General features: G+C 35.7%; 1 protein-coding gene and 1 long non-coding RNA gene across 4 annotated transcripts in view; both read right to left on the bottom strand.

Moving 5' to 3' along the window:
- The window catches only part of LOC145247491 (uncharacterized), a 534,006-nt gene that overhangs the window by 80,303 nt on the left and 427,692 nt on the right, over positions 1–26,011 (bottom strand). The gene's annotated exons all lie outside the window — the stretch shown is intronic.
- The window catches only part of LOC145247488 (ras-related protein Rab-5A-like), a 62,128-nt gene that overhangs the window by 18,483 nt on the left and 17,634 nt on the right, over positions 1–26,011 (bottom strand). For all 3 annotated transcript variants that reach the window (XM_080109298.1, XM_080109297.1, XM_080109299.1), the window contains exon 2: positions 11,103–11,281. In XM_080109298.1, coding sequence (XP_079965424.1) covers positions 11,103–11,280 — 178 coding nt within the window. In that variant the 5' untranslated portion in view covers position 11,281. The remainder of the gene's footprint in view (positions 1–11,102; positions 11,282–26,011) is intronic.

Below are 26,011 nucleotides of genomic sequence, written 5' to 3'. Positions count from 1 at the left end.
CTTCCGAGTGACTGTCGTTTAATTGTTATGACCTTTCATTTCTTGTAATAAATAATTTTATCCAGAATTCTTCATAAATTTTGGTTTCGGTTTCGATTATAGCTGGTGGCACGCAAGTCGTCTATTTTTTTTTATATAAATAATTTTACCAAGAATTCTTGATAAGTTTTGGTTTCGGTTTCGACTATAGCTGAAGGAACTCAAATTATATATATATATATATATATATATATATATATACAGTGATGATCATATTTATTGGCACGGTAAAATAAAAGTTAAATTTTGTCTAATAAATTCTAAAAAAGGGATTAAATTAAAGAAAATAACAAAGTATATTATGTATTTTTAACTGGCCTTTCCGATGCAGCAATCGGATTTTAGAAAAAATAAATAACAAAGGAACAACAAACATAATTGCAAAAAACCCTTGTTCAAAATTATTGGCACGGCTTTGTTTTTCTTTTAGTATCAGTATAATATCAATCAATTTCCGGTTTACGTGCTTTCTGAACTTTTTTATAGCCATATTATGCTTGTTTAACGCTAATTCAGTGAATAATTTTTTTCAGATAATTTTTAGATAGCGATGTATTTAAACTATTATAAGTGACTAAATTATAATTTTCAATCGCCATGGTTAAAACTAAGGAACACAGCGAAGACGTCAGGAAGCTTGTTGTAGCATGCCATACCAATGGGGAGGGCTATGATAAGATTTCAAAGAAGCTAAACCTTCCCAAATCCACTGTTAGAGCCATAATAAACAAGTTCAAATCGCAAGGCCACGTTATGAGTTTAGAGGGTAGAGGGAGAAAAAGGATTCTTTCCCCAAGAGATGAACGGAAAATTGTTCGACAAGTAAAACAAAACCCAAGGATCTCTGTTGGGGAGATTGTTGATGAACAGAGCACCTCTGGAGTGAATGTATCTCGACATACAGTTGGTAGAGTTTTGAAGAGAGCTGGTTTAAAAGCATGTCGTCCGAGAAAGACTCCCTTATTGAAGCCTATGCACCTGAAAGCAAGGCTAGCCTTTGCAAAACGTCATATTGATAAAGATGTTGCATTCTGGAAACGTGGTCTATGGACTGACGAAACGAAAATAGAGTTATTTGGCCATAATAAAGTGTCTTATATTTACAGAAAATCTGGCGAAGCTTTCCTGCCTAAGAACACCATACCCACAGTGAAGCACGGTGGAGGCAGTTTGATGTTTTGGGGATCCTTTGCTGCCTCTGGACCAGGGCGACTTGTTAAGGTCACAGGTAGCATAAAAAAGGAAGATTATGTTAAAATATTGGATGAAAACCTGAAAGACTCTGCTAAAGAGCTCTCACTTGGTCGTCGTTGGTGGTTCATGCAAGATAATGACCCAAAGCATTCGGCTAAACTGACTAAGAAATGGCTTGAGGACAATCATATTAATGTTTTGGAGTGGCCATCACAAAGCCCAGACCTTAATCCAATTGAAAATTTATGGAGAACATTAAAATTGAGGGTAATGCAAAGGAAGCCTAAGAATCTTATTCAATTGGAGGATTATTGTCAGGAAGAGTGGGCTAAAATTACTACTGAAGAGTGCAACAACTTGGTTGTAAACTATGAAAAGCGACTGAGGAAGGTAATCAAGGCCAAAGGCTATACAATTGATTATTAAATAAATCGTGCCAATAATTTTGAACAAGGGTTTTTTGCAATTATGTTTGTTGTTCCTTTGTTATTTATTTTTTCTAAAATCCGATTGCTGCATCGGAAAGGCCAGTTAAAAATACATAATATACTTTGTTATTTTCTTTAATTTAATCCCTTTTTTAGAATTTATTAGACAAAATTTAACTTTTATTTTACCGTGCCAATAAATATGATCATCACTGTATATATATATATATATATATATATATATATATATATAATTTTCTTCGCAAGTTTTAGTTTTGGTTTCAATTAAAGCTGATACACCCAAGTCATATGGATATATTTTTTTTATTTATAAAATCACAACTTTATAATATACTAGCGGGGGTACCCGGCGTTGCCAGAGTGTTTGTTTCCGGGACGGGGGGGGGAGTTTTAAAAAATGTTATGGTAGGTAAGTAGGAAGGATCAAACCCGGAGTCATGAGTAAAAGTAGGAAAATAAAGTGTGAAAAAAAACAAAAAAAAAAAACATCTGCAACGTTAACAGTTCGGCCACCAAGAAAAGTCCATTCCAGTTGTTTAGGAAAAAAAAAAAAAAGAAAAAAAAACGACTACGGTAGGTCGGCGCGAACGTGAAAATATAATGTGAATTGTCCAGCACGCTAACCACTACGCCACAGAGCACTGCAGCTTAGTTTAGTGATTTTAAATAACTTCACATGAAAGAACTACGAAGCCAAACCGGTGTTCTCTTCTCAACTGTTCCTTGTGAACGATCCCCAAACGGTGTTAAGTGGTGGCAGGGGGAGGAGGAATTTATTAGAGAGAAAATATTTTACCACTTCCATTGATCTTAACCGATTTTGGCCGTGACTTCTCAGCAGAAAAAGTATAGAAATCTAAGATTATCGAGGAATTTGAGAAATAATAAGCCTATAACACACCTCAGATATTGTTCTGCCGTTTGCGCATATTATATTTGCATGAAATATCTTGATTTTTAATCCTATTAAGGTCAAAATCAGACGTGAAAAAATGAGTTCATTTTATTTATATAGAGATGAAAGAATCCGCTGTGGAATTTCTACAGGTCCCGCTCGTTAAAATTATTATAAGCATTATTACTGTAATCTTTATCTACACATGCTTTTCCTTTTTATTGACTCACCCTAAGATTGAACAACTTAATAATCTCGGATATTTATAAAACCTCATATTTATAACATTTAAAACTAGATATGTAGAAATAATCCAATTAGCCCTCGCTCCTTTTCATACCAATCTTGAATTATATCATCATTGAATATGGCCCATCTATAAACCTATGTTAGTCAAATAACATTCACTTTTATTTTAAAATCAGAAAATTCAGTTTGAAATACGATAATCAAAAGTAGTAATACTTTTCTCCGGACTGTTATTCTAGAACGACAACTTTTTTTTTTTATTTCATTATTATTTGTTTTGTTTTTATGTTGTTTTTATTTGCTGCTTGTTTTTTTCATTTGCTCGACCTCAACGAGACCCATTGAGGTGTTGCATCAAGTTTCAATTATGTTTTAATAAAGCCCTTATGATATTTTATCCACGTGTTGTGTCATTCTTGCTTTGTGTTCGAATCGTTCAAGTTTAAATGAGAATCACTCACGAATCTTAGATAACGTGTCATTCTAGGGCGCAAATCTGCACCCGACGCACTTTAGCTCTTTTTATTTTTTTATTTTTTATTCTGTGTTACGAGCAACAAACATAGGGCAAAGTGCTATTTTAGAGTCGAAGATTCCAACCAGGGTTGATCACCCCGTCTTAGCTTCTCCCAGCCCGTAACATATTTTAATATAAGCGTTGGTTAGTCAAATTTGTGACACCAAAATTATTGAAAATAGATTAGATAAAATAAAGTGCATGCTTGAGCATTTCAAATTATTTAAAATGCGAACATATCTAATGGAAAAACTGAAAAAAATGGAAGATCTGATTATGAAATTCAAAACTTGTAAAGCGTCATTACTATTTAGACACAAGCAGCCCTCCTCCTTCAGCTTTTCCAAATATCGGTCTATACGACTATTTATGTACCCCCTCCTCTATTAGTCTGGCTTATATATTCTTTTAATTATAGCAAGTGCCAATTTTCCTCCTAACTTCTAAACTCTGTATCAGAGAGATTTTACCCTTCGCCAACCCTCTGTTTTTAATACCATATCTGTTTCCTCCCTTTTAAACCTTAATTTCGACCAGATACGGTCAAGTTGATTCATAATCTAGATATAGCTTAGAGAAAATTATATAAATCTCATCTGTCTGTTTAAATGTATGTATGTATGTCTCACAAAAACTTTCAACAGAGGCGACGGATTTTCAAGAGATCAGTATTGTTTTGAAGCTTGATCTTTCGGACAATAAATATCGAAAAATTGGCCAAAAACATTTATTCATTCACCCTCAATTGGACACTTTTGTACAGGGAGGGTCGTTTTTTTTTTGCCGACATTTTTTGCAAGTCATTCAAACCTTGCATTCACGACGCTGCTTAAAAGGCGTTATTTCGACCTCTCGTGACGTCTCAACTGTTATATATTGTTTTCATTATTATTATTATTATTATTATTATTATTGTTGTTATATTTGTTATTGTTCGTTGTTAAGTCTTATTAAAAGTGAGTCTTAGAGAGTCTTATTAAGAGGCATCTTGTGTTCTGTGTTCGTGTTATGAAGAGATTCATATATATAAAATGTTCATACTTAGAAGTGTTATAGAAGCTCTTGTGAGGAGACAGTGTTGAGACAGTCTTAGTGTTCACATTGTAGATATGAGATGTAGAGAAATTGTGTATTTGAAGACATTTTAAAACACAGGATATATAAGACATATAATGACAATTTCACTTTACCTTTTGGTAGAATTACAACACAAAGACGTCGTTTATAAAAACACATGACGCGTTTATTTCTTCTTCGACCGGTCGTGGTTTTCTTAGTCAGGAATTCAAAGTTTTACATTCTATGTTTCAAATGTGACCGTCTCGCTTCCAGACGTTCGACTCCCATCTCTCGACTCCAGACTGTCGTCTGTCGTCCTAAGACTCTCTCTCAGACTCTCCCTGCTTAACTCTCAAGTTTCTAACTATATCGAGAACTTCCCATTTTCCATGACGTCATACACATGTTAAAACATGTGTCTTCTTTCACATGTTCTGGAAATGCGTGTCCAAAACTTTTTCCTTTGTTTACAAAAGGAATTTCAACCTATATTTCCAGTAACCTATATTTCCAATATGTTAAAAGCATGTTTATTAAATTATCTTATAGTTGCATTCCTCATTCAATTTCATAACAGAATTGACAAATGCACATTCTTTTTCTTATAACTATTTTATCTCTAAGCTAAACAATGGTTTGTTTTTACATTCCATTTTCTAATTCTCTCTCGCAATCTATTTCTAAACCTAAATTACGAGGTTCGAATTTCGTCTATTCTATTTCATTTTCATTTTAACTAAATCTCTCTATTTTTATACTTACATAAAAAGAGGACAGCCCTTATCATGTAACAACAACTACGTTAGACACATCGGTAAGACAGTTTGGGTTTTTCTTTCACCTCTTTTTCCTCTGGCGCGTTACGGGTTTGAGCCTGCTTACTACTTTTTTTTGGAGGGGGGGGGACGCTCGCAATATTCCTTTTTTTTTTTTGCTCAACCAACACCTCCACTTACTTTTCCGTCTTCGCATCATGGGTTCGAGCCTGCCCGCCTGCCTACTACAACTTTTTTTTTGTTGTTGTTTTTGTTCAGCACACACTTCCAAACACCCGGGCAACGCCGGGCAATCAGGCTAGTTTGTACATAAGTCGCCAACAAGAGCATTTGGGAATTTCTTCCTCTTCTAACTTATTCAACGCTGTATTAGGAGTCGTGGGTTTGACATACATTCTTGGATTTTCCAGGCGTGCCGGGTTTAACCTCTGTCTGGTTTCTGGCTGTTTATTTCCTGCATATGAGCTTCTATTTTCTGTTATTTTGGCACAGATTTGTTGCTATTGGAGTTTGAAACGATTCTCATTGGTTGAAAATACTTTGAGTTAGCACGTTCATGTGAAAACTAACTTGCTGTTAGAAGCGAAGAGGAAAGCGAATCCAAACGAAGTGGAGATAGAAAAGGGGTAAGCTATTCAAGCCATTTGCTTTTTAGCATGCGTTCTCGATTCAGTCACTATAGATCTATTGTCTTATTACCTATTCTCTGCCTGTTTCTATAGTGTCGTGTGTATTCCTCACTATGGGTGACTACATTCAGAGTCCAATGATTCAAGGCGTTTAACCCAAATCTTTGCCATTTCAAATTCTTCCATCTTCAACACGTATACTATCAGAGATGCCATTTTGCTACGACGTTTAAAGTATGTGGTTCACGTAGCAAACATGTTGGGAGGTGACAGTAGTTTAGTGATTAATAACACTGTCTGACGACCTGAGTGTTCTAAGTTCAAATCCAGTTCCGCAAAAATCGCTTTCACTTATGATGTTGGCAACTTTCATAAGGTCCCTTCCGTAATCCCCGATGCCTTTCTAGAAAGAATTCTGATTAGAAAAATATCAGGAAAACCAATGCCAACCATAGAATTTTGGGATTCATACGATGTGATGATGAGCAGACATGTTAACATAATCCTGGATTATTATCTATCTAGAAAAGTGAGAATGTGTGTGTGAGGACACTTCTCAACCTATGTACTCAACGAATTTTTGATCCACAAATGTGAAATTTGGTATATAGGGTATTCAGACATGTGGTAAATTTTTGAATCGGGTTTTCATCCTGAAAAAAAAAAAAAGGGCTGCTTAGGGGACAAAATTGAAAAATTGGTACATGCAGATCATCGGATTTTTATCTGTTTTTCAACTGTTTTACGAATGCGCATGCGTGAATCGTTCACATGACAGATTACTTATGTTAAGAATAAGTAGGCTTGAAAACACTTTCTAAAGATCGTGTCAAGCTGGCTTAATGGTAATCGCACTTGACTAACTGTCCTTAGGTTTTGGTTTCGATCTCAGCTTAAGTATTAGAAAAAAAACATAATACTCGCACGCACATGCCTAATATTTATGTGTACTTTACGACTGGGCAACGCCGGGCGGCCTGTTAGTATGTGATAAAACATGATTATTTTATTGTACTAGTTAAATACATCTCAAGATGAAGAACTGAGGCCACATCTGGGTCAGTGCCACTCACAACATTCTTTCCGACCTTACTATACTATACTATAAGCAACATTCACCCTATGCAGGTTGAACCGGCTTCCTCTAAAGGAGGATGTGTCATGGGAGTATGAAATTCACAAATGGTCGCCAGTCGCATGTATATCCCCATCAAGGGAGATAACGATGTTAGAGTATTTTTTGAAACTCTTACAAGGTGTTAACGTCCTTTTATATACAGTGCCTGCTATTCTTAGTCACCCATCTTGTACTCATCAGACTTGATGTTGCTTAACTTTGGTGATCCCAAAAGAACCGGTGTGTCAATGTGATTATGCTGCATATCTTTCCTGCCTTACTGTACCGTACTGAAGTGGCATTCACTATATGCGGATTGAACCCGTTTCCTCCAAAGGAGGAAGTTTCATGGGAATATTAAATTCACAAAGGGTTGCTAGTCACATGTATATCGCCATCAGGGGAGATAACAATGTTAGAGTATTTTTATACAGCTCTTACAAGGAGACGTTGGTATTTTTCTATATACAAAGCCTGCTATTCCTAAATAGTCACTCATCTTGTACTGACCAGACTCAACGTTGCTTAACTTCAGTGATCAAATGAGAACTGGTGTGTCAATACGATTGTTATGCTATATATTTTTTTCCTGCCTTGAAAAAGTATAAAAAGACTTTGAAATCTAGTGGGTAATGCCCTCTTCTCTTCCCTACAGCCACTATCTCACAGAAGAGTTTTTTTTTTTTTTTATATTCCATTTTCACCCCAAACAAGGCACAGTGCCACTTTGATATATGGGCTACTATCAGAGGTATAAGTTGCAGGGATACTATGTAGGGAGTTGAGCAGCAAGATGTCTATTCGCATTACACTTGAACTTCTGCATGTCAGTACAGTTGGAAAAGTAGGGAATTCCAAAGTCTAGCAGTTCTGGGGAAGAAACTATTAAAGTAAAAGGATTTCTTACATCTAGGGATCTCTAATGTGAAGGGGTGGGACTTTGCTGCTTGTAAGGCTTGATGGAGGCATTTACATTGAGGAGGTACAAAGGCTTGTAGTTTGTCAGAGCATCTACCATTAAAGTACTTGTAAAACAGGCAGAGAGATGCAACATTTCGTCGGTGGGACAGACGTTGAAGCCTAGATGACAGTTCAGGACCTATGAGGTTAGCGACTCTCTTTTGAACCTTGTCCAGGAGTGAGAGACTAGTAGCAGATGCATCAGCCCAAATGTGACAACAATACTCCATACATGGGCGAATGGTGGCCTTGTAGAGGTATAGGATACTTTCAGGCATAAGTAATTTTCTAGTATGGCAGAGAGGGCCTACCTTCTTCGCAGCATGCCTTGGCAATGCTCTCGATGCATCTGTTCCAACTCATGTCCCCTGTGAACGTTAAGTTGAGGAGTTTGAAAGAAGATGTTGCTAGTCTTTCTTTGTTTTCTCATTATTTTCATGGCTGGTTCTCGACTGAGCTTCAATCTGTGATTCCACCCCCAGGAAAACATCCACAATGAAAAATCACTTAGCTACACTGTCAATAATTTCCCTTTCTCCCTAAAAATAAATGGAGTTCGCATAAATAGGGTTCGTTTTCTATAACTAACCATAAGTGGAACACAATATCACGGGGTTGTTTCCCAGCTGACTACAACACATTTCCACACGGGACCCACACGTATGCTGTCTATGAGCAAGGAACACAAGACAAGTAATAACTCGACTTTTTTTTTTGTAATAACAACATTTATTCTCTCATACACCCGCTACGCATATCATGACGTCACCCATGTCTCTAACATGATCGTCCTCTCGCACATGGTCATCTGTTTGTGCACATGCTCTTTTTGTAGCCTTTTTCTTTGCACACAGCTCAGCATTTGCATATGCGTGTCCACACTGTTACACAACATGGTCATTTTCAAGTTCGATGTAAACAAATTCTTGTTGAGCCGTCCTCCTAACTAATCGAATTTTGCTCAATTTCAACCATTATTACCAATCACCATCATCAAACTAATTAACCCTTATCTTTGCATGGCTTTTGGCCTTGTTAACCCTTTGGACTGACCCAATTAAGTAAATTATAAGCCAAAAAGACAATAGGCGATTAGCAAAATTATTTGTTAACGTATTATTAAAAGGCCGAAATATTGTCTGTGTCGTCTTTTTAGTTATGATGCTAGAGCCAAATTATCGGCAATGCAGGGTTGGAAGGGTTAAGCAGTGACTCCTTTGTAAAAAAAAAAGAAAAATTTTAATTAAAAAAAAAAAGCACATTACAAGGTTAATAAAAAAAATATCAATGATCCTATAGAGTAGACTTCCAATAGGAACGGACCAATCAAATGGAGCCATGTTCGGCTAGCAACCAATCAGAAACTAGAATTGCTCCATAAAAATATTGGATACTTTAGAATTCTCGTACATAATTTTTCATGTCGACATGAGAAAGATCTTTGTAAAATTTTTAAGTTCAAGACTTATATAGATCAGCTAGCCACCGAAAACCTTTTCATCTCCAGGCATTTTACAGATTAGCTACGCATCGGAAACGCTTCTGAAATTATGAAATATGGCTTTCAATTCAAAAGAATGAAAGTTAAAAAAAGCTATAATGGTACAAAGAGAAGTATCCGTTCTCCATTATAATTAAAGTTGGCTGTGATAGAAGCCCCATCTGACTCATAGATGAATAAAATAGATACCAACAGACAACATTGAAGGTTAATAGAAATACCTTTCATTTAGTGTGTTGAAAAGGAATTAAAAACAACCAATAGTAAATCTTTACAAAAAGGTGCTATGCATCTTTGTAGATTTTATCATGTCGGATAAAAAACAAAAAAACAACGAAATATGTTCTGCTAGTACGATCTCAAAACTTCAACCTGTGTAACCACTGCAAGAAATAGTCCAATAAATTCCTGTATTCTTACACCAAAATCTCTGACTTCGTTGCATACTTTGTGTTCATTAGCAGCAGTTCATCTCAAATGTCGTTGATGCGTTCTTGCTGAAAGATATCCTCTCGGTAGTAAGCTCTCCTTTCAAGATATCTTTAATGGTTCGGTCATATTCTTCGTCGTCATCGAAATGATTTCAACCACAAAGTCATCGAACCATCAATGAATGTCAGTTGAAACCCGAGCTCAAAACAGCAAAGCATGATACCGAGCTGACTCTGAGCCCTCGCCTCTATGTGGTTTGCCACTGGCACTGTGATTGGCTAACTCTTGTATCTGCTGCTGTTGTGGCTGCTGTGGTGGACCGTCACACCTGGTCAGCGTTCTTCGGAATGTGGCAAATACTCTGAATGGAGCAATCTTATTATTATTAATAATTCAGTTTTCCAATTTCTTTTTAACTATGTATCAATAATTAAAAAAGCAGAAAGTAGGACTTGGGTTTTCTATTAGCAGCTTTGTTACTCTTTCTTCTCTAATTTTATCCTTTTGTCCTTACATTCCATGAACGATGTTTCTGACAAAGTGGGAGAATTGTTTTCTAGGTCACAATCTATCCATCTAACATTGGGTTGCTTTTGACCTTGAAGTAATATTTATTTTGTTAGCTTCTTACATCAAGTGGCTTCATGTCTTGTCTGGAGCGACTTCCATAAAAAAAAAAAAAAACAAATGCATAGGATAAAATAAACATCCTTCGTGTTCGTTGGTAGCAGTTCATCTCAAATGCCATTGTTTGTTGTTGCTACAACATATCCTCTCGACAGCAAGCTCTCTTCTTAAAGCGTCTTCGCTGGGTCGATCATGTTCTTCATCAGTACCCAGATGATTTCATCCACAAAGTTATTGAACCAGCACCTCCTCAAGGTTGGAAAAAAACAACGTAGAGGTCAACTATAAACCTGTCTCAGAACAGTGAAACATGATATCAAACTGGTCCTGGGCCTTTGCTTCCATGGAGTTTGCTGCTAGAAACGTGATTAACTAACATTTGAATCTGCGATTGAGTGTCATGCTTGGTCAACATTTGGAAAATTCTCTCGATGGAGCCAACCAAACTGCTCCAGGGTAAATGCCAAAACAAGTACAAGTAAGATCTGATTGTCCAGTGAACCAATCACTCAGCTGTAAATTTGTTTACTTACAACAGAAGAAAATAGTGCATCCAAATATGTGACCACTATAATGTTTTAGGGATCCTGGGTGAGATTTAGGTGAAGGATATCCGTAAAAGTTTCAATCAAAAAAACAATTCTTACCTCTGACTTACCTCCGACTGTAGGTTTGTATTGGTCTTCGAAAATTCCTTTAGTAAATCTCATTGCGAGAGATGACTTGCCTACGGATATGTCCCCAACAGTGACTACCTTGACTTTCTGGATAATGTCCGGGACAACTTTTTCGTAACTGGAATCACTGGAGAGTTCTGAGTATACAGGTTCACACATTCTGGAAAAAAGGGGAGAGAGAGGTATTAAGTGTTTAAAATAATTGAGTTCTCTGTGATGATAGACATTCAAACTTAAGCAGATTTGATCAAATTAGGCCCCACAACTGAAGGGGGCCTCATGCCCTTTTTTATTATAGGAGTCACAAAATACCACTTAAAACATAAAATGAAGGCGAATTCTTCCTTTTAATGTTAGTTTGCACATTCCCACATACACATACACACAAAGAACTTGAATGTCAATTGGAAAGAACTTGATTGCTTACTGGAGAGAACTCGAATGCCGACCGGAGAGAACTCGAATGCCGACCGGAGAGAACTCGAATGCCTACTAAACATTATCCTTGAAAAACATAGAATTTGAAGGCCAAATAAGATCTCCTCAGTAAGGTTCCCCTACACTGACTTATACGAGGAACGGTGTAACTTCTCCAAGATGTTGCGTATAGTAACATTAAGTTTGATTATCCAAAAAAACTACATGAATTCCTGTCCTTGAATCAAGTAAGACCAAGAAACCACAAGAAATATATATTATAACATAATTAAATGGTCAATTAGTGAGAAGGAAATAATGCCCTCAACTTCTTTGCTGTTTGAGAGATAAAGGAGAACTTTAATGAAATATTGAAATTATTATGGAGAAAATAGAAACGGACATACACATGCCCTACCTGTGAAGCACCCATGTGTCTGCTTGTCATGTGCGTTGGACAGGAAAAAGAAAAAGCAAGATGGCGTCTGTAATATTTAACAGAAACGGTCTCGTGTAATCTCACGAGATTCACGTGGATGAATGTCATATAAAGCAGGTCGCTTGGAGGGGTGTGGGGGGGGGGGGGGAAGCTTTGGCTGTTCAGACGCTAAATAAGTGACGTTACAAGATAGACGGTTACTTAGTGCATTGGGACGAGTGAAGGAGGTTCCAGATCAACAGAAATAACTATGTATCTTATATAGCAGAGCAAATGACATTCTTAGAGAACTTGAATGCCTACTGGAAGGAACTTGAATGCCTACTAGACACTATCCTCGAGTGTCTAAGGTCTGTGTACAGGGGGTTGCCAGAACAACTTGGCATGAGGATACTTTTTCTACAAATAAACACTGACTAAATATTCAAAATCACATAATATTTGCAGCCCAAACAAGATTCTCTTGATACGGTTACCAACATTGGCTTTTACAAGGAATGGTGGACTTTTCCCAAGTGATGTTACTTCAAGAAATAGCATGAAACTAGATAATCCACCAGTGTTTGGGATTTTTTTTCACACCGATGGCCAAGATTTGAGGGAATTAAATAATTTTCTCTTCTGTCAGAAACATCGTTCATGGAATGTTCCAGCTCATTTCACTCATTGGTTCAATGGTCTCCATCAATTCGCTATTTTGATACCTCATTGTGATACAGCTTCCTATTCCAGTAGCTTCTTTCCAAGGGCTGCAAAGTTGTAGAACTCTCTTCCTGCTCACTGTTTTCCTAATACCTACATCATCCGTCATTTCAAGACTAAGGTCAATAAGCATCTCCTGTCTTTGTGATAATCATCATTGGTTCTTGTTAACTTCTTACGTCAAGTGGCTTTACATCTTGTCGGGAGCAACTTCCATAAAAACAAGTAAAGCATGCATAGCCCCCCCGTGATTGCACGGTGAACGAGGCATAAAAAAATGACTAAGTTCAGCATTTGCCCCCCCTCCCCCATTTAGCCCCCAAAATCCCCAGAGGACGTCAAATCCTGGTGAAAATGAACAAACAGGGCAGTTTTAGGCCTAAATATATGTAAATTTGAGTTCTACACCATGCAAAAAAAGAAATGATTAAGTCTATCATTTGCCCCCCTCCCATTTAGCCCCCAAAGTCCCTAAGGCTTTAACATATTTAAATTTGAGTTCAGCACCATACAAAACTGCTAAATAGGCATACACAGAAAATTTTGTACAAATATGGTAAAATAATCCCAAATATGGAGTGTTTTTATTAGCCTTAAAAGAGCCCCTGGGGCACACCTGAGAGTTATCGCGAAGTATAGACAAACAAAATTATATAGAAATCTGTTAGTTACAACTTTTCAGAAAGTTTTATAAAAATCCAAGACATCAATTTTTTTAATAAGCACAAAAGTGTCAATTTTAGCCATTTTAACCCGAAAGGAACCCCGCCCCCCGTGTGTGTGGGGAGGGGGGAAGCAACCGGAGTTTTTTTCGGGAAAATCCGTTCTGTTACATTTTTACTCATATCATGTTTAATGTTTGTGCAAAATTTCAAAAAAATTCCAAGGCGTAGTTATTGAGAAAACTGCAGACAGACGACAGACGAATGGACAAGGGTGAATTTATAGGTCCACCCTCCTTTTGTCAGGGAACAAAAAAGGACAAAATAAAGGAAGCAAGAGTTACAAGACTGCCAAAAGTAAACCGGAAGTTCATTTTATTTAAGCAACATTTACTTTTCATTGTCATTTTCTTTTGTGAACATTTACTAGTAAAATAAATACAAACGCTTTATTATGAAAGAAAAACAAATGTTCGCTTTCTAAAATATATACAATTTTTTCCTTTAAACTTGAAACTTTTTTTTCTTTTCTTGGTTGACTTGTATTATGTTTTTAAATATCCTTTCCCCCACCCAAGTTTCTTTTTTTATTTATTTATTTTTTTTTTTTTTTTACAAAGATTTTTTGCGAAACAAAAAGAAAAAGTTGGTCAATATCAAGTTTCTTTCCAACTCCTCAAAAAACTTTAAAATGACGACTTATATCAGTTTTCGGTGGTGCTGAAAACGAATATCACATTCAAATTTGGGGCAGATAAGTAGTTTTCAAGATATGAAAAAATTACTTTTCTAAAAAGTGGGGGATCACTTTCCTGTATAAATTTAACGTAAAATGAGCACCCACTTTCTAACCAGCTAGTAATTTCTTCATATAAGACATTTAACTGATATTCGTTTTCAGCACCCCCGAAAACCGGCGCTGTTTTTTTTTTTTTTTTTTACTAAAGAGATTCGTTTATTTTTTTATAAGTTAGGACGCTAATAATGCCGTCAGTAAGCTTACACGAGCGGTTTACAAAAATATACTTTTGTTTTTTGTTCGTTTTTATTTTTATTTTTATTTGAGGTGGGTATTCAATTATAGAACGTGTATAGTTTTTAACAGGTGCTTCTGTAGTTTAATTAACCGTTTTTTCCATAAGTAATGTGCCATTAACCATTAAAGCAGAAAAATTGTTTAATATTTCACAAAAATTCTGTTTATATTACGCGCGGTGGGGGTGGGGGTGGGGAGGCTGCGGCCGCCACAACACCACCCGCCCCTTCACCGCCCCTTAATGTAAACAGAATTTTTGTGAAATATAAACTGCAGAAGCACCTGTTAACAATTATATAAGTTCTATAATGAAAAAAGAACGAAAAACAAAAGTATGTTTTTGTAAACTTACTGACAGCGTAATTAGCGTCCAAAATTATGAGATTAAAAAAATGAACGAATCTCTTAGTAAAAAGAAAAGAAAAAAAAAAAAAAAAAGCGCCGGTTTTCGGTGGAGGGGTGCGTAACACGAATATCACAGTTAAATTTGTTTTATGATATGAAGAAATTACTAGCTGGTTAGAAAGTGGGTGCTCATTTTACGTTAAATTTATACAGGAAAGTGATCCCCTCCTTTTTAAAAAGTAATTTCTTCATATGATGAAAACTACTTATCTGTCCAAAATTTAAATGTGATATTCGTCTTCAGCACCACCGAAAACTTCTAAAAGTCGTCATTTTAAAGTTTTTTGAGGAGTTGGAAAGAAACTTGACATTGACCAAAATTTTTTTAAGTAGCAGGAGCCATTTTTTTTTTTTGTCGTACATTCATTTATCGAACATAAACGTAAGGCTTGAAAACTGTGTCAAGTTCAGTTATAAGAATAAGAAAAATGAGACAGGTTGATCCGCCACAACAATAAGGGGAAATTCGACAAAACAAACGTTTACTATAAAAAAAAAAAAAAAAAAAAAAAAAAACGAACAAAAGTATTTACGATTTTTAAGAACAATTTTTTTCTTTTTCATTTAACTTAAAAGAACTCTTTTTCTTTTTATGTTCGACTCATTTTTTAAATATCCCCCAAGTTTGTGAAAGAAAAAAAAATTGTTTATTTTGTTATAAAGATTTTTGGTGAAAAAGAATGCCGTGCCTTAATTTGTCGTAGTGAACGCGACCATTTAAGGCTTGAAAACTGTGTCCAATCCAGTTAACAAACATAAGACAAGGTTGATCTGCCGCAACAATAACGGGGAAAACTCGACAACCAAAATATGAAAATGCTTTCTTTTCTTTTTCTTTTTTTTTTTTTTCTTCTTTTTTTGTCAGTGGCACTTATGAAATGTCTGATGGCTGTGGTGACTCTCCAAGAAACAGGCCAATTACCAACCGGAAAGACAAGCAAGACTCCACTTTTATTCCCAATTGACTCCCCTCCTCATTTACACCCTAACAGGACATTTTCAATAATAAAATATAACTACACTTAGACCTACAGCGAATTTAGAAAACAAACAACAACCATTTGCATACATCCGGTTGACACTCAAAAATTTGTTGCTTCTTTCTTAACTGATCTCATAACTATTAGGTTGTTGCAAAAATAATGCCGTTTATATATATATATATATATATATATATATATATATATATATATATATATATATATATATACTAGCAGTTTCGCTCGGCTTTGCTCGGCCCCTACGTACTGTTCATAACTTTATCTGCATATATATATATATTAAAAAGTATGAATATGTACGGTAATGCCTTTCTATATAATAGGCTTCCTCATCTACGATAGAGAAAAGTTGGTAGATACCACAGATATTTTTTTTTTTAACTTTGACCCCAATTATGACCCCTTAACATTTATTGTTTGGGGCTCAAATCAAATCAAATTATGAAGTTAGACCCATGTCCTAGCAACCTATATCTAAAAGTTCAAGTGTTTAGATCAAAAATTGGCGGAGAAGTTTGGTAGAGTTCTCAATGGTCAAATCGTTGAACTTTGACCCCTTAACAGCCAAATTTCTGGCCGAAAACCGATCCAAAAGATTTCCCCAAATCTCAGTAGCCCTTATGTCAAATCTCGAGTCTCTAGGACGAAAATTGACAGAGTTATTTGACAGGGAAGTATACATAGACAGGTACACACAGAGACATTTTCACTTTTATAGATATATAGATAGTTTAAAGGCAAAAAAAAACGACATTATTTTTGCACCAACTTAATAGCCGAGTGCTTAGAAATAAGATATTTTAGTAATAAATGAATTAATGACAGTCTATTCTATGGTTTCAGTGATTGGTTTGTGGGGACCACTCGAGTCCGTCAAGAGGGTTTACTCTTTCCCATAGTCATTGATTGTGTATCACAAGAATGAAACAAAAAAATTAAGGTATAACGTGAATCAATGAGTATACACTTAAAATTCATTTCAACAAAGTTTTGCTTACATTAGGCTTGAAAAGAAACCATGTTGTAGTCAGTTGTGAAGCACACCAGTGGTCTTTTGTTCCACAGATGGACAGTTCTAGGAAATAAACTTTGCTCATGAAAGATTCGTTTAGATTTAGGGAGAGAAAGAGAGGGGGGAACTATTAATAATGGTAATATTTAGACGAGTTTTTGTTGTGAATGCTTTTGCTCAGGAGAGGGCCATAGATTAGAGCTCAGTCGAGCATCTAACATGAAAATAATGCTAGAGTACAGCAATATTATTTGAGATTTATTCTGCCTAAAGTAGAGGATGCTTTAAGTTGACTTGATAGGATGGGTTTAGCCGGCTCCTCCCATAGAACACAGCGACCTGGACAAACGCAGACCACACACGACAGTCCACAATGCCTAAGATAGTGATGGGCAACCACGGGCATACCAGAGCAACAACCACTTGAATCGGACACAAAAATCTCAATCTATGATAAGAACAGAAGACTAAGCGACAGCATGCCACATAAAAAAAGAACAAAAAATATATCTGTATTTTCCTGATGTCGAATGTTTGAATAGATTGAAATTTGAAAAATATAACGGTTTAGAAACCAGTCAAAATGCAGATAGTTATTTAAATAAATAAACATAATTATTTAAATTCTAATTTTCAATTATTATAAGTGTCTTTGTCAGGAGAATTCAGATACAGTGTAGCCCGGATATAAGAGACCCTCGGGGTAGAGCCTGTGACACCCGATTATAAGAGAGCCGTGGAGACTGCATAAGTCTCTTATATCTGGGTTGCACTGTAATATTCTTTTCATTTATTTAAACGGCATGTTGTCACTTAGTGGAAATGTTTTCAACTACTAAAATAATACATCATTTATTGTTTACAAACATGAAACCAGTGAACCGCTTCTGTTTCTCGTTCTGCAGACATCAGTTAAAATGCAATTTCTTTATTTTTAAATAAATAAACATTTATTTATTTAAATTCTAATTTTCGACCCACATAAGGGTGTTCATATATGAAAATATGGACAATATTTTTTCTTTCTCTTTTTTAACACAGCATATTGTCATTTAATGGAAATAATTTCATTACTAAAATAAGGGAACTTATTAATGCTCGCATCATTTATTATGTTTCCAAAGATGAAACCAATGAACCGCATCTGTTTTTAGTTCTACATAGAGTAAGAGAGGTAATTCCCAACAATTTAAATACTGGCCAGCAGGAAACAGGTCAGTCTGTGCTGAAATCCAAGAGGAAAGAAGAAAGAGTAAGGCAGGAAATAGTCACCTCACTGTTTTTCTGACTTTGAGGCTACTCCTTTCCTATACCTCAGGACTTAGTTGGGAGAAAGGTAAACAACTCATTCTCTGCCTGAATTATAGTATTCAACAAACAAAATCGCACCCCTTCACTCTAGAGGTCCTTGGATGTCAGAAGATTTCTACTCTGATAGCTTCTTTCCTATACCTCAGGACTTAGTTGGGAGAAAGGCAAACAACGCATTCTCTGCCTGAATTATAGTATTCAACAAACAAAATCGCACCCCTTCACTCTAGAGGTCCTTGGATGTCAGAAGATTTCTACTCTGATAGCTTCTTTCCTCAGAACCACTTATCTGTGGAACTTTCTATTTCACACACAGACACTCTCTCTCACACACAGACACACACACACACACGTTTTTCAGTCTTTATATTTTATGCATTGTAAACTATGGGCACATTTTTAAGGACACATATTCAAAGTGAACCTTGTTGGGTTTGTGAGGAATAAATATTTTTGCATACATTATCGTTTCTGTGTTGCTTTTTTTCTTTTTTCTTTTGCAATTACTAGTATTGGATACTCTACTAAAAGGTCAAACTTTTCCAACGGTGACACCAACTGAACAAGCTATGCTAATTTAAACAAAGTTACAATTCTGTATACATGAAAAAAATAATGACTTTTAAATTCCCTGGTATGCAAGACATATTCCTCAACTTACACACAGCCGTACACCCTGGTGAACCAAGTGCAAAAGAAATCCAGACAATTGCACTTAAGGGAACAACGAGGATACTAAAAAGAGCTCTCGGCTAGTTTCAATAAAATGCAGGGCAATGTTGACAGCTGGTTTGGCTACCCCATACCCAACGTTACAATCTTCAAAGGAAGAAAATTAAAAATGCAAAAAAAAAAAAAAAAAAAAAAAAAAATTTTATTGTATGCATTATGATCATGCAAAAAAATATTTTAAATTTCATTGTAAGACATTTTCCTCAACTATTCCACATACTATTCAGACTTTATCGTATGAATTATGAGCGTGTAAAAAAATTTTTTTTTAATTCCATGGTATGTAAGACATTTTCCTCAACTTCCACACATACTATTCAGACTTTATCGTATAAATTATGAGCGTGTAAAAAAATGTTTTTTTTAATTCCACGGTATGTAAGACATTTTACTTAACTTCTACGCACACATATTAAGACTTTATTGTATGCGTTGTATTCGTGCAAATAATAATAATAATAATAATAATAATAATACGTTTGAAATGGCGAACACAAAAATGTGACTCTCACAAATTCTTTTTCTCAATGCAGTGAAATTCCATTTGACCCACGTGCAAATTATGCAAGATTCCCTTTTCACTTTCAACAAAGACGATAAAAAACGTTTTGAATTCGAACAATAAAAGATTCAGTTACCGTCTTAAAAAATAAAAAATAAAAAAATCAGCATTACACTTGTAATGGAATCAGGTGTGAAAAAAAATTAAATAACTTGTCAATTGTACCCTTTGCATAGAAAACACGTACGGTAAAGAAAAAAAAGTCACATGATTTTTTTTTTTTTTTTTGCTTATGTGAACACGCGTGTTAGCAAAGAAATCATCACACTATCTTCTGTGACCACGCGGAGAACAATAATTTTAAAACAAAGCATCAATTCTTTGCATTATTCTGGAGAGTGATGGTTCAATCCTCAGCGCAGGTGACACTCAAAAATGCAATTGCGAATTATTTAGGACTTCTACCCAGTTATGGCTGACAGAACGAGAGCATGCTACCCTGTGGATTAAAAAAAAGCGTTCCGTTTTAAATTCTGTGCAGATTCCCGAGTTTGACAGAAAGATTCCAGAGTTTAACAGAAAGATACACCTGAAGAAGGTCGGAGGTTACATCGAACAGCACATTGTGAAAATAGCACTCAAGGTGGGATCAGTGGCCGACGAATCCAAATAATACAAGCATACACATGATAATTTACAAAAATAAATTATTAAAAGAAACAATCTCTCTCTATATATATATCTATCTCGGCATTTCTCTCTGTCAATCTCTCTCTATCAATCTCCCAATCTCTCTCTATCAATCTCCCTTTCAATCTATCAATCTCTCTTTCAATCTATCAATTACTCTCTATCAATCTCTCTTTCAATCTATCAATTACTCTCTCAATCTCTCTTTCAATCTATCAATTACTCTCTCAATCTCTCTTTCAATCTATCAATTACTCTCTCTCAATCTCTCTTTCAATCTATCAATTACTCTCTCTCAATCTCTCTTTCAATCTATCAATTACTCTCTCTCAATCTCTCTTTCAATCTCTCAATTACTCTCTCTCAATCTCTCTTTCAATCTATCAATTACTCTCTCTCAATCTCTCTTTCAATCTATCAATTACTCTCTCTCAATCTCTCTTTCAATCTATCAATTACTCTCTCTCAATCTCTCTTTCAATCTATCAATTACTCTCTCTCAATCTCTCTTTCAATCTATCAATTACTCTCTCTCAATCTCTCTTTCAAATCTATCAATTACTCTCTCTCAATCTCTCTTTCAATCTATCAATTACTCTCTCTCAATCTCTCTTTCAATCTCTCAATTACTCTCTTTCAATCTCTCAATCTCTCAATTACTCTCTTTCAATCTCTCTCTCTCCGTCCACTATGGTTGTTCTGTAGTCTCGACCACACAGATACCAACGTTGGTGATAGACACTACTTCTATTGACATACTTGCAGACTCAGCTCGGTTGGAATGTATGAGATAGCAGGTAAATGTTTGGCATCCTGTAAGATTCCTCATCCCTAGCTTGAACAAAACGCTAGGAAAATTAAAAAAAAAAAAAAAAAAAAAAAAAAAGCAGGTGGGAGCGTTCTCAATGCGAGCAGCAGTAACAGACGATCAGGATACTCCCCACTCCTAGAAATCAACGCAACGAGTTACAAGAGTTTGAAAGACGAAATGAACGAATTAAAAACCATGCTGAAAACCCTCAAAACTGAGAGCCGAGAAATCGTTCCCCGTCAATACAAAAAATAATAAATACAAAAAATAGCAAAACTTTTCAAAACCAAATTAAAAAAAAAAAAAACTAGAGAAATCAATAATTTGCGGCGACTCCAGCGGAGATTTTCTATGGATTTAATAGTTAAATATTTTTCATTTGCAAGCTCAAAGCCGATTGGCGCAAGCATGTAGCTTAACTCCTGGCTTGCCCAATCATACGCTATGGTCTCAGGCGAGTTGAGCACTTAATGAAGTAAATAAAGTTGAACTCAAACCTTCAGCCTCTTTTCCCTCTCTTCTAGAATTGAATCCAGAACTGACAGCACACGTGCAACAGTGCCCCATTGTGGGCGCAATGGCATTAAAAAGATAACTAAAATCCATCGCAACTTCATGAACACACATTTAAACTAGCTTTGGGGGGGGGGTAATCGGAATCGGGAATTGGAAAAATCGGAACTTTTTGGAGTATTGGAATCGGTATCTGTATCGGGAAAATTTGTGCCTATTTTCCGATGCCTAAAAAACGTTTCCCTTAATTATTGATTTTAATTGATTTTGTTAAAAAACAAAATTTTCTACTGCTCGTAGTAATGATAAAATAATATATATTTATTAATTTTTAACTACCATTAAAACTAAAAATCTTTAGATCATCCACCACAAGTGTGTTTTCTTTTTACGTTTTAAAAAAATATATGTATATTTAACGTGTGTTTTTACGGTAACCACCACATATCAGGCGAGAAGTCATCACCAGAATAGAACGGTACAAACAGCTTAACGACCACAGGCACTCACTGTTTGGCCACCAATCAGTGAGACAAAGACTAAAATCTCGCAGTAGCTTCATCATTGGCTACCGTACACTCATCAACCCTTATCCTCGAGTGGCTTTTGGGCCTTGATAAGTGGTAACTCCTTTGTAAAAAAAAATAAATAAATAAATTTAAAAAATTATATCATGAATTAGTTATCCTTCCAAGACGTATGTCCTAACTGTCAAAAATATTGCTGCAACAGGACATATGGTGGAGAGTTAAAGTTAAGATGTTGGAGAAGAATGACAGAACTCTCTATAGTCTATCTGGTGAAACTACACTATTAATAACGAAATTTGATATTTTTGATATTGAATTTCAAGGCAAACCAACGGTCTCTACTTAATTGGCATGTTACTAACGTTAATAATTGACAGATCATGGAATTTTCACTACTTGTAACTGCTGATGCGCAAACACTGTTACGCAAGCTAGAAAAATCTGCAAATGACATTGGTCTCCACATTAATGCAGATAAGACAAGGCTTATGACTTTCAATGTGAAAGGAGAGATCAGAGCTCTGGTTGGATCAACGATGAAAGAAGTCGCTGAGTTTATGTATCTGGGCAGCAACATAGTTTCTACAGAGAGAGATATCAAAATTTGCATCTCAAAAGTATGGGCCGCATTGGATGGGCTGCGTTCAGTATGGACTTCGGGGCTAACTAAAAAACTGAAAAGGCAGTTCTTCAGGGCAGTGGTAGAGTCTGTCCTTGTTTACGGTGCTACAACCTGGACACTCACCAAAAGATTGGAAAGAAAATTAGATGCCACATACACCCGTATGCTAGGAACAGTATTAAATATATCTTAGCAAAATCATCCTACGAAGCAGCAACTTTATGGCAACCTACCTGCCATATCTAATACCATCAGGGAAAGACACCTACGATTTGCTGGTCACTGTCTGAAGAGCAAGCATGAATTGGTGAGGGATGTATTGCTATAAACTCCACGACACGGACACGCAAGCAAAGGACAATCTAGATCTATGTACATCCAACAAATAGCACATGACGCCAACTGTGAACTTGAAGATCTGAGGCAGCTGATGGAAGACAGGATCTCTAGAGAGGAAGAGTCACATTGGTCTGGGCAAGGAGCCCGTCCTGATGATGATGTGACTTTTCCACCACATGTTCACTGCAACTAAATAATGAAATAACGAAATTCGAAATTTTTAATATTGAATTTCAATGCAAACTAATCGTCTCTACTTGTCATACTACAGTAATGAATATATTCAAAAATTACGAAAAACAATAGGACGGAAAAGAATTATTAAATGAAAACATTTTTGGACGTAAATCAGAAAAAGTAAAATGTTTGGCTAAAAAACACCAGAGAGTTCCAAAGGGAGGAAAATAGCAAGTAACTATTGCTAATTTTTTTTAATAAATTGTGTGTTAACAATCATAAATGCCTTGATTTTAGCATAACTGAGTTACTTTCCTTGCTATTATGTCATGTATAACCAAAAAATATGGCGAGGGGTGTTGCAGAGGGCAGAGAGGTGTAAAGGTGCCAATCGACCATACAAGTACAAGGTAGACGCACAGGCAAAGAGATAACGCAAGTCTTAGGCAGACATACAAACATACATACATACATGTAAACAGACAAGTGAGATTTATATTATAGATGATTTGTAAGGAAGGAAATATTTTGGAGATGAGCCATTTTCAATGAAAATGTTTTCCGGGTTTATAATCAAATGTGAGAAAACAAGATATTTTCATACGATAAACAGAACAAAATGAGTTAAGAAGGCATATATTCACAAAAGAGATAATTCATAAACGTTTAAAATGAAAATTTTAAAGCAGTAGGAAAACACAGAATATTTTTAGAGTTCTTATAAGAACAAGGGATTCATTAGCTGAGACATTAGAGGAAGTCTGGATCAATTAATTAAGAGCCGTGAGTTTCAGGGGTCAGGAAAATCGTATTCAAAACTTCTGATCGTTTTTGAAAATCATAATTCATTGAAAATTATTTATAAGAATAATATTCTGTTATTATTGCATTAGAGAAAAAGATTAATTATTTCAATGAATAAAGTTTATATAAATTGGCAGACGACAATAAATCAGTGAGTTGTATGTGTCTGTGTGTTCATTAATGTTTGTGCACATGTGAGTGGACAGAGGTGTTGCTGAGAAACGGGTCAGTGATACCGGTCCATAGACTCGGATCAACTGGGTTCCACTGGTTTATTTGAAAGAAAATCTGGTCCTTTTAAAGAATTTGGGTAGCTCCAGAAAGACCTATTTCAAATAAATTCAGAAAGTTTTCCGACTGGTCCAAAATGTAATTATTTGTTTTTATTTAAGACTAGCCTAGGTGCCCGGCGTTGCCCAGGTGTTTGGAGGTGCGTGTTAAGCAAAAAAAAGTGGTAGTAGGCAGGCAGGCTTGAACCCATGACGCAAAGGCGGAAAAGAAAGTGAAAGAAAATCTGACATTTTACCGTTACTCCATGACATGACCGAAAGTTCAGAACGTTAAAATTAGGCAAAGTCAATCCAACCGATACGATGACTTCGACCACTCCTTGTAGAAAACTGCCCCATTGAGGGTGAAGGAATTAATGTTTTTGGCTTTTTTTATTTTTCGATATTTGTCGTCAGAGACGTCGCGCTTCATAATAATACTGTGAAAATCTGTTGCCTCTGTCAAAAGTTTTAGGCAGACATTAAAACAAACAGGTGAGATTTATATCATAGATAATGTATGCGCAAACAATATGCGTACAGACGCGTTTATTCATTTGGATTTTGCATGTGTTAACATTGATGCTAGAGATTAAGTAGCAAGTTCCATTTGAAATTTCGTGCAGATTCCCAGAGTTCGACAAAGGATACACCTGAAAATGAAAACAGGAATCCGAAGAATTCAAATCATACAAAGAATTTTATTTTTAGTCTTTATGGTTCCAGGTGAGCATTGGCTGAAGATAGCAGCTTCAATCCTAATCAAGCAGGCCAGAGGATTAGTTGGCCAAAACATGGTGAGACAACAACAACTATGGAAGGCAGTAATTACTGGGGATACAGTTACAAGACTCGGCATTCCTATCCTGTCGCGGTTAATCGCCCGAAGAAGGCCAGAGGATGAGTTGGCGGAAACGTTTTTAACATGGGGAGGTTGGGGGGTGTTTATATTACGCTGGGTTAGGTCGTAAAAAAAAAAGAATACGGGTTAAAATATAAGGGGGGGGGGTCTCGTTCATGTACACCCAAGTTTTTTTTTTTGTCTTTAGTTATAAATCTATTATATCTATAAAAGTGAATGTGTGTGTGTGTATGTGTACATTTTCTTATGCAATAACTGTCAATTTTCAGTCTACAGACTTGAAATTTGATATACAGGGTACTGAGATTTGGGAAAATCTTTGTGATCCGTTTTCGGCCAGAAATTTGGCTGTTAAGGAGTCAAAGTTCAACGATTTGACCTTTGAGAACTCTACCAAACTCCTCCACCAATTTTGGGTATAAACACTTGAAATTTTAGATATAGGTTCTTTGGACATGGATCTAACTTAATAACTTGATTTGAGCCCAAAACAATAAATGTTAAGGGGTCATAATAGGGTCAAAGTTTAAAAAATTGACCGCCTTTTTTTTTTTTTTGCTCAACATACACTTCCAAGCACCCGGGCAAGGCCGGGCTGAAATGCTGGTTTTCATATAAATACAAAACCATGCCGATACTTGTTTAGTTTAATCAGGATATTAAAAAATGAAAATATTGAAAAAAATTATATTGTACGTGCCTGTTATGGAATGAAGTTTTCATTAAAAAGAATTTCACTTAATTTGATCAAGTATTTTTTTTTTACAGAGGAAAATCAAATTTTCATGAGACCGATCGGATCCCGGTCATTTTGCCTATTTCGCAAACGAGGAAAGAGAGCACCACGAGAGATAATTCCATCACCACTTTAAGTTTGTCAAAATTTGACAAAATTATTTTGAAACACAGCCAGAAAAAATATCTAGATAAATATTTTAGATTTTTTTCACTTATTTTACAGCGTTTTTTTAATCCCTTTTTTTGTTCTGTTCTTTGTTACTCACTTTTTTTCGTTTAAAGGCGCCCCCTCCTCCTCGTCCGCAAAATAGGCAAG

Source organism: Euprymna scolopes, chromosome 25 (assembly GCF_053919585.1).
Source record: "Euprymna scolopes isolate OS-2025 chromosome 25, ASM5391958v1, whole genome shotgun sequence".
Classification (NCBI taxonomy): domain Eukaryota; kingdom Metazoa; phylum Mollusca; class Cephalopoda; order Sepiida; family Sepiolidae; genus Euprymna; species Euprymna scolopes.
The sequence above is the reverse complement of the archived record's forward strand: the minus strand, read 5'-3'. Positions and strand labels throughout refer to the sequence as shown.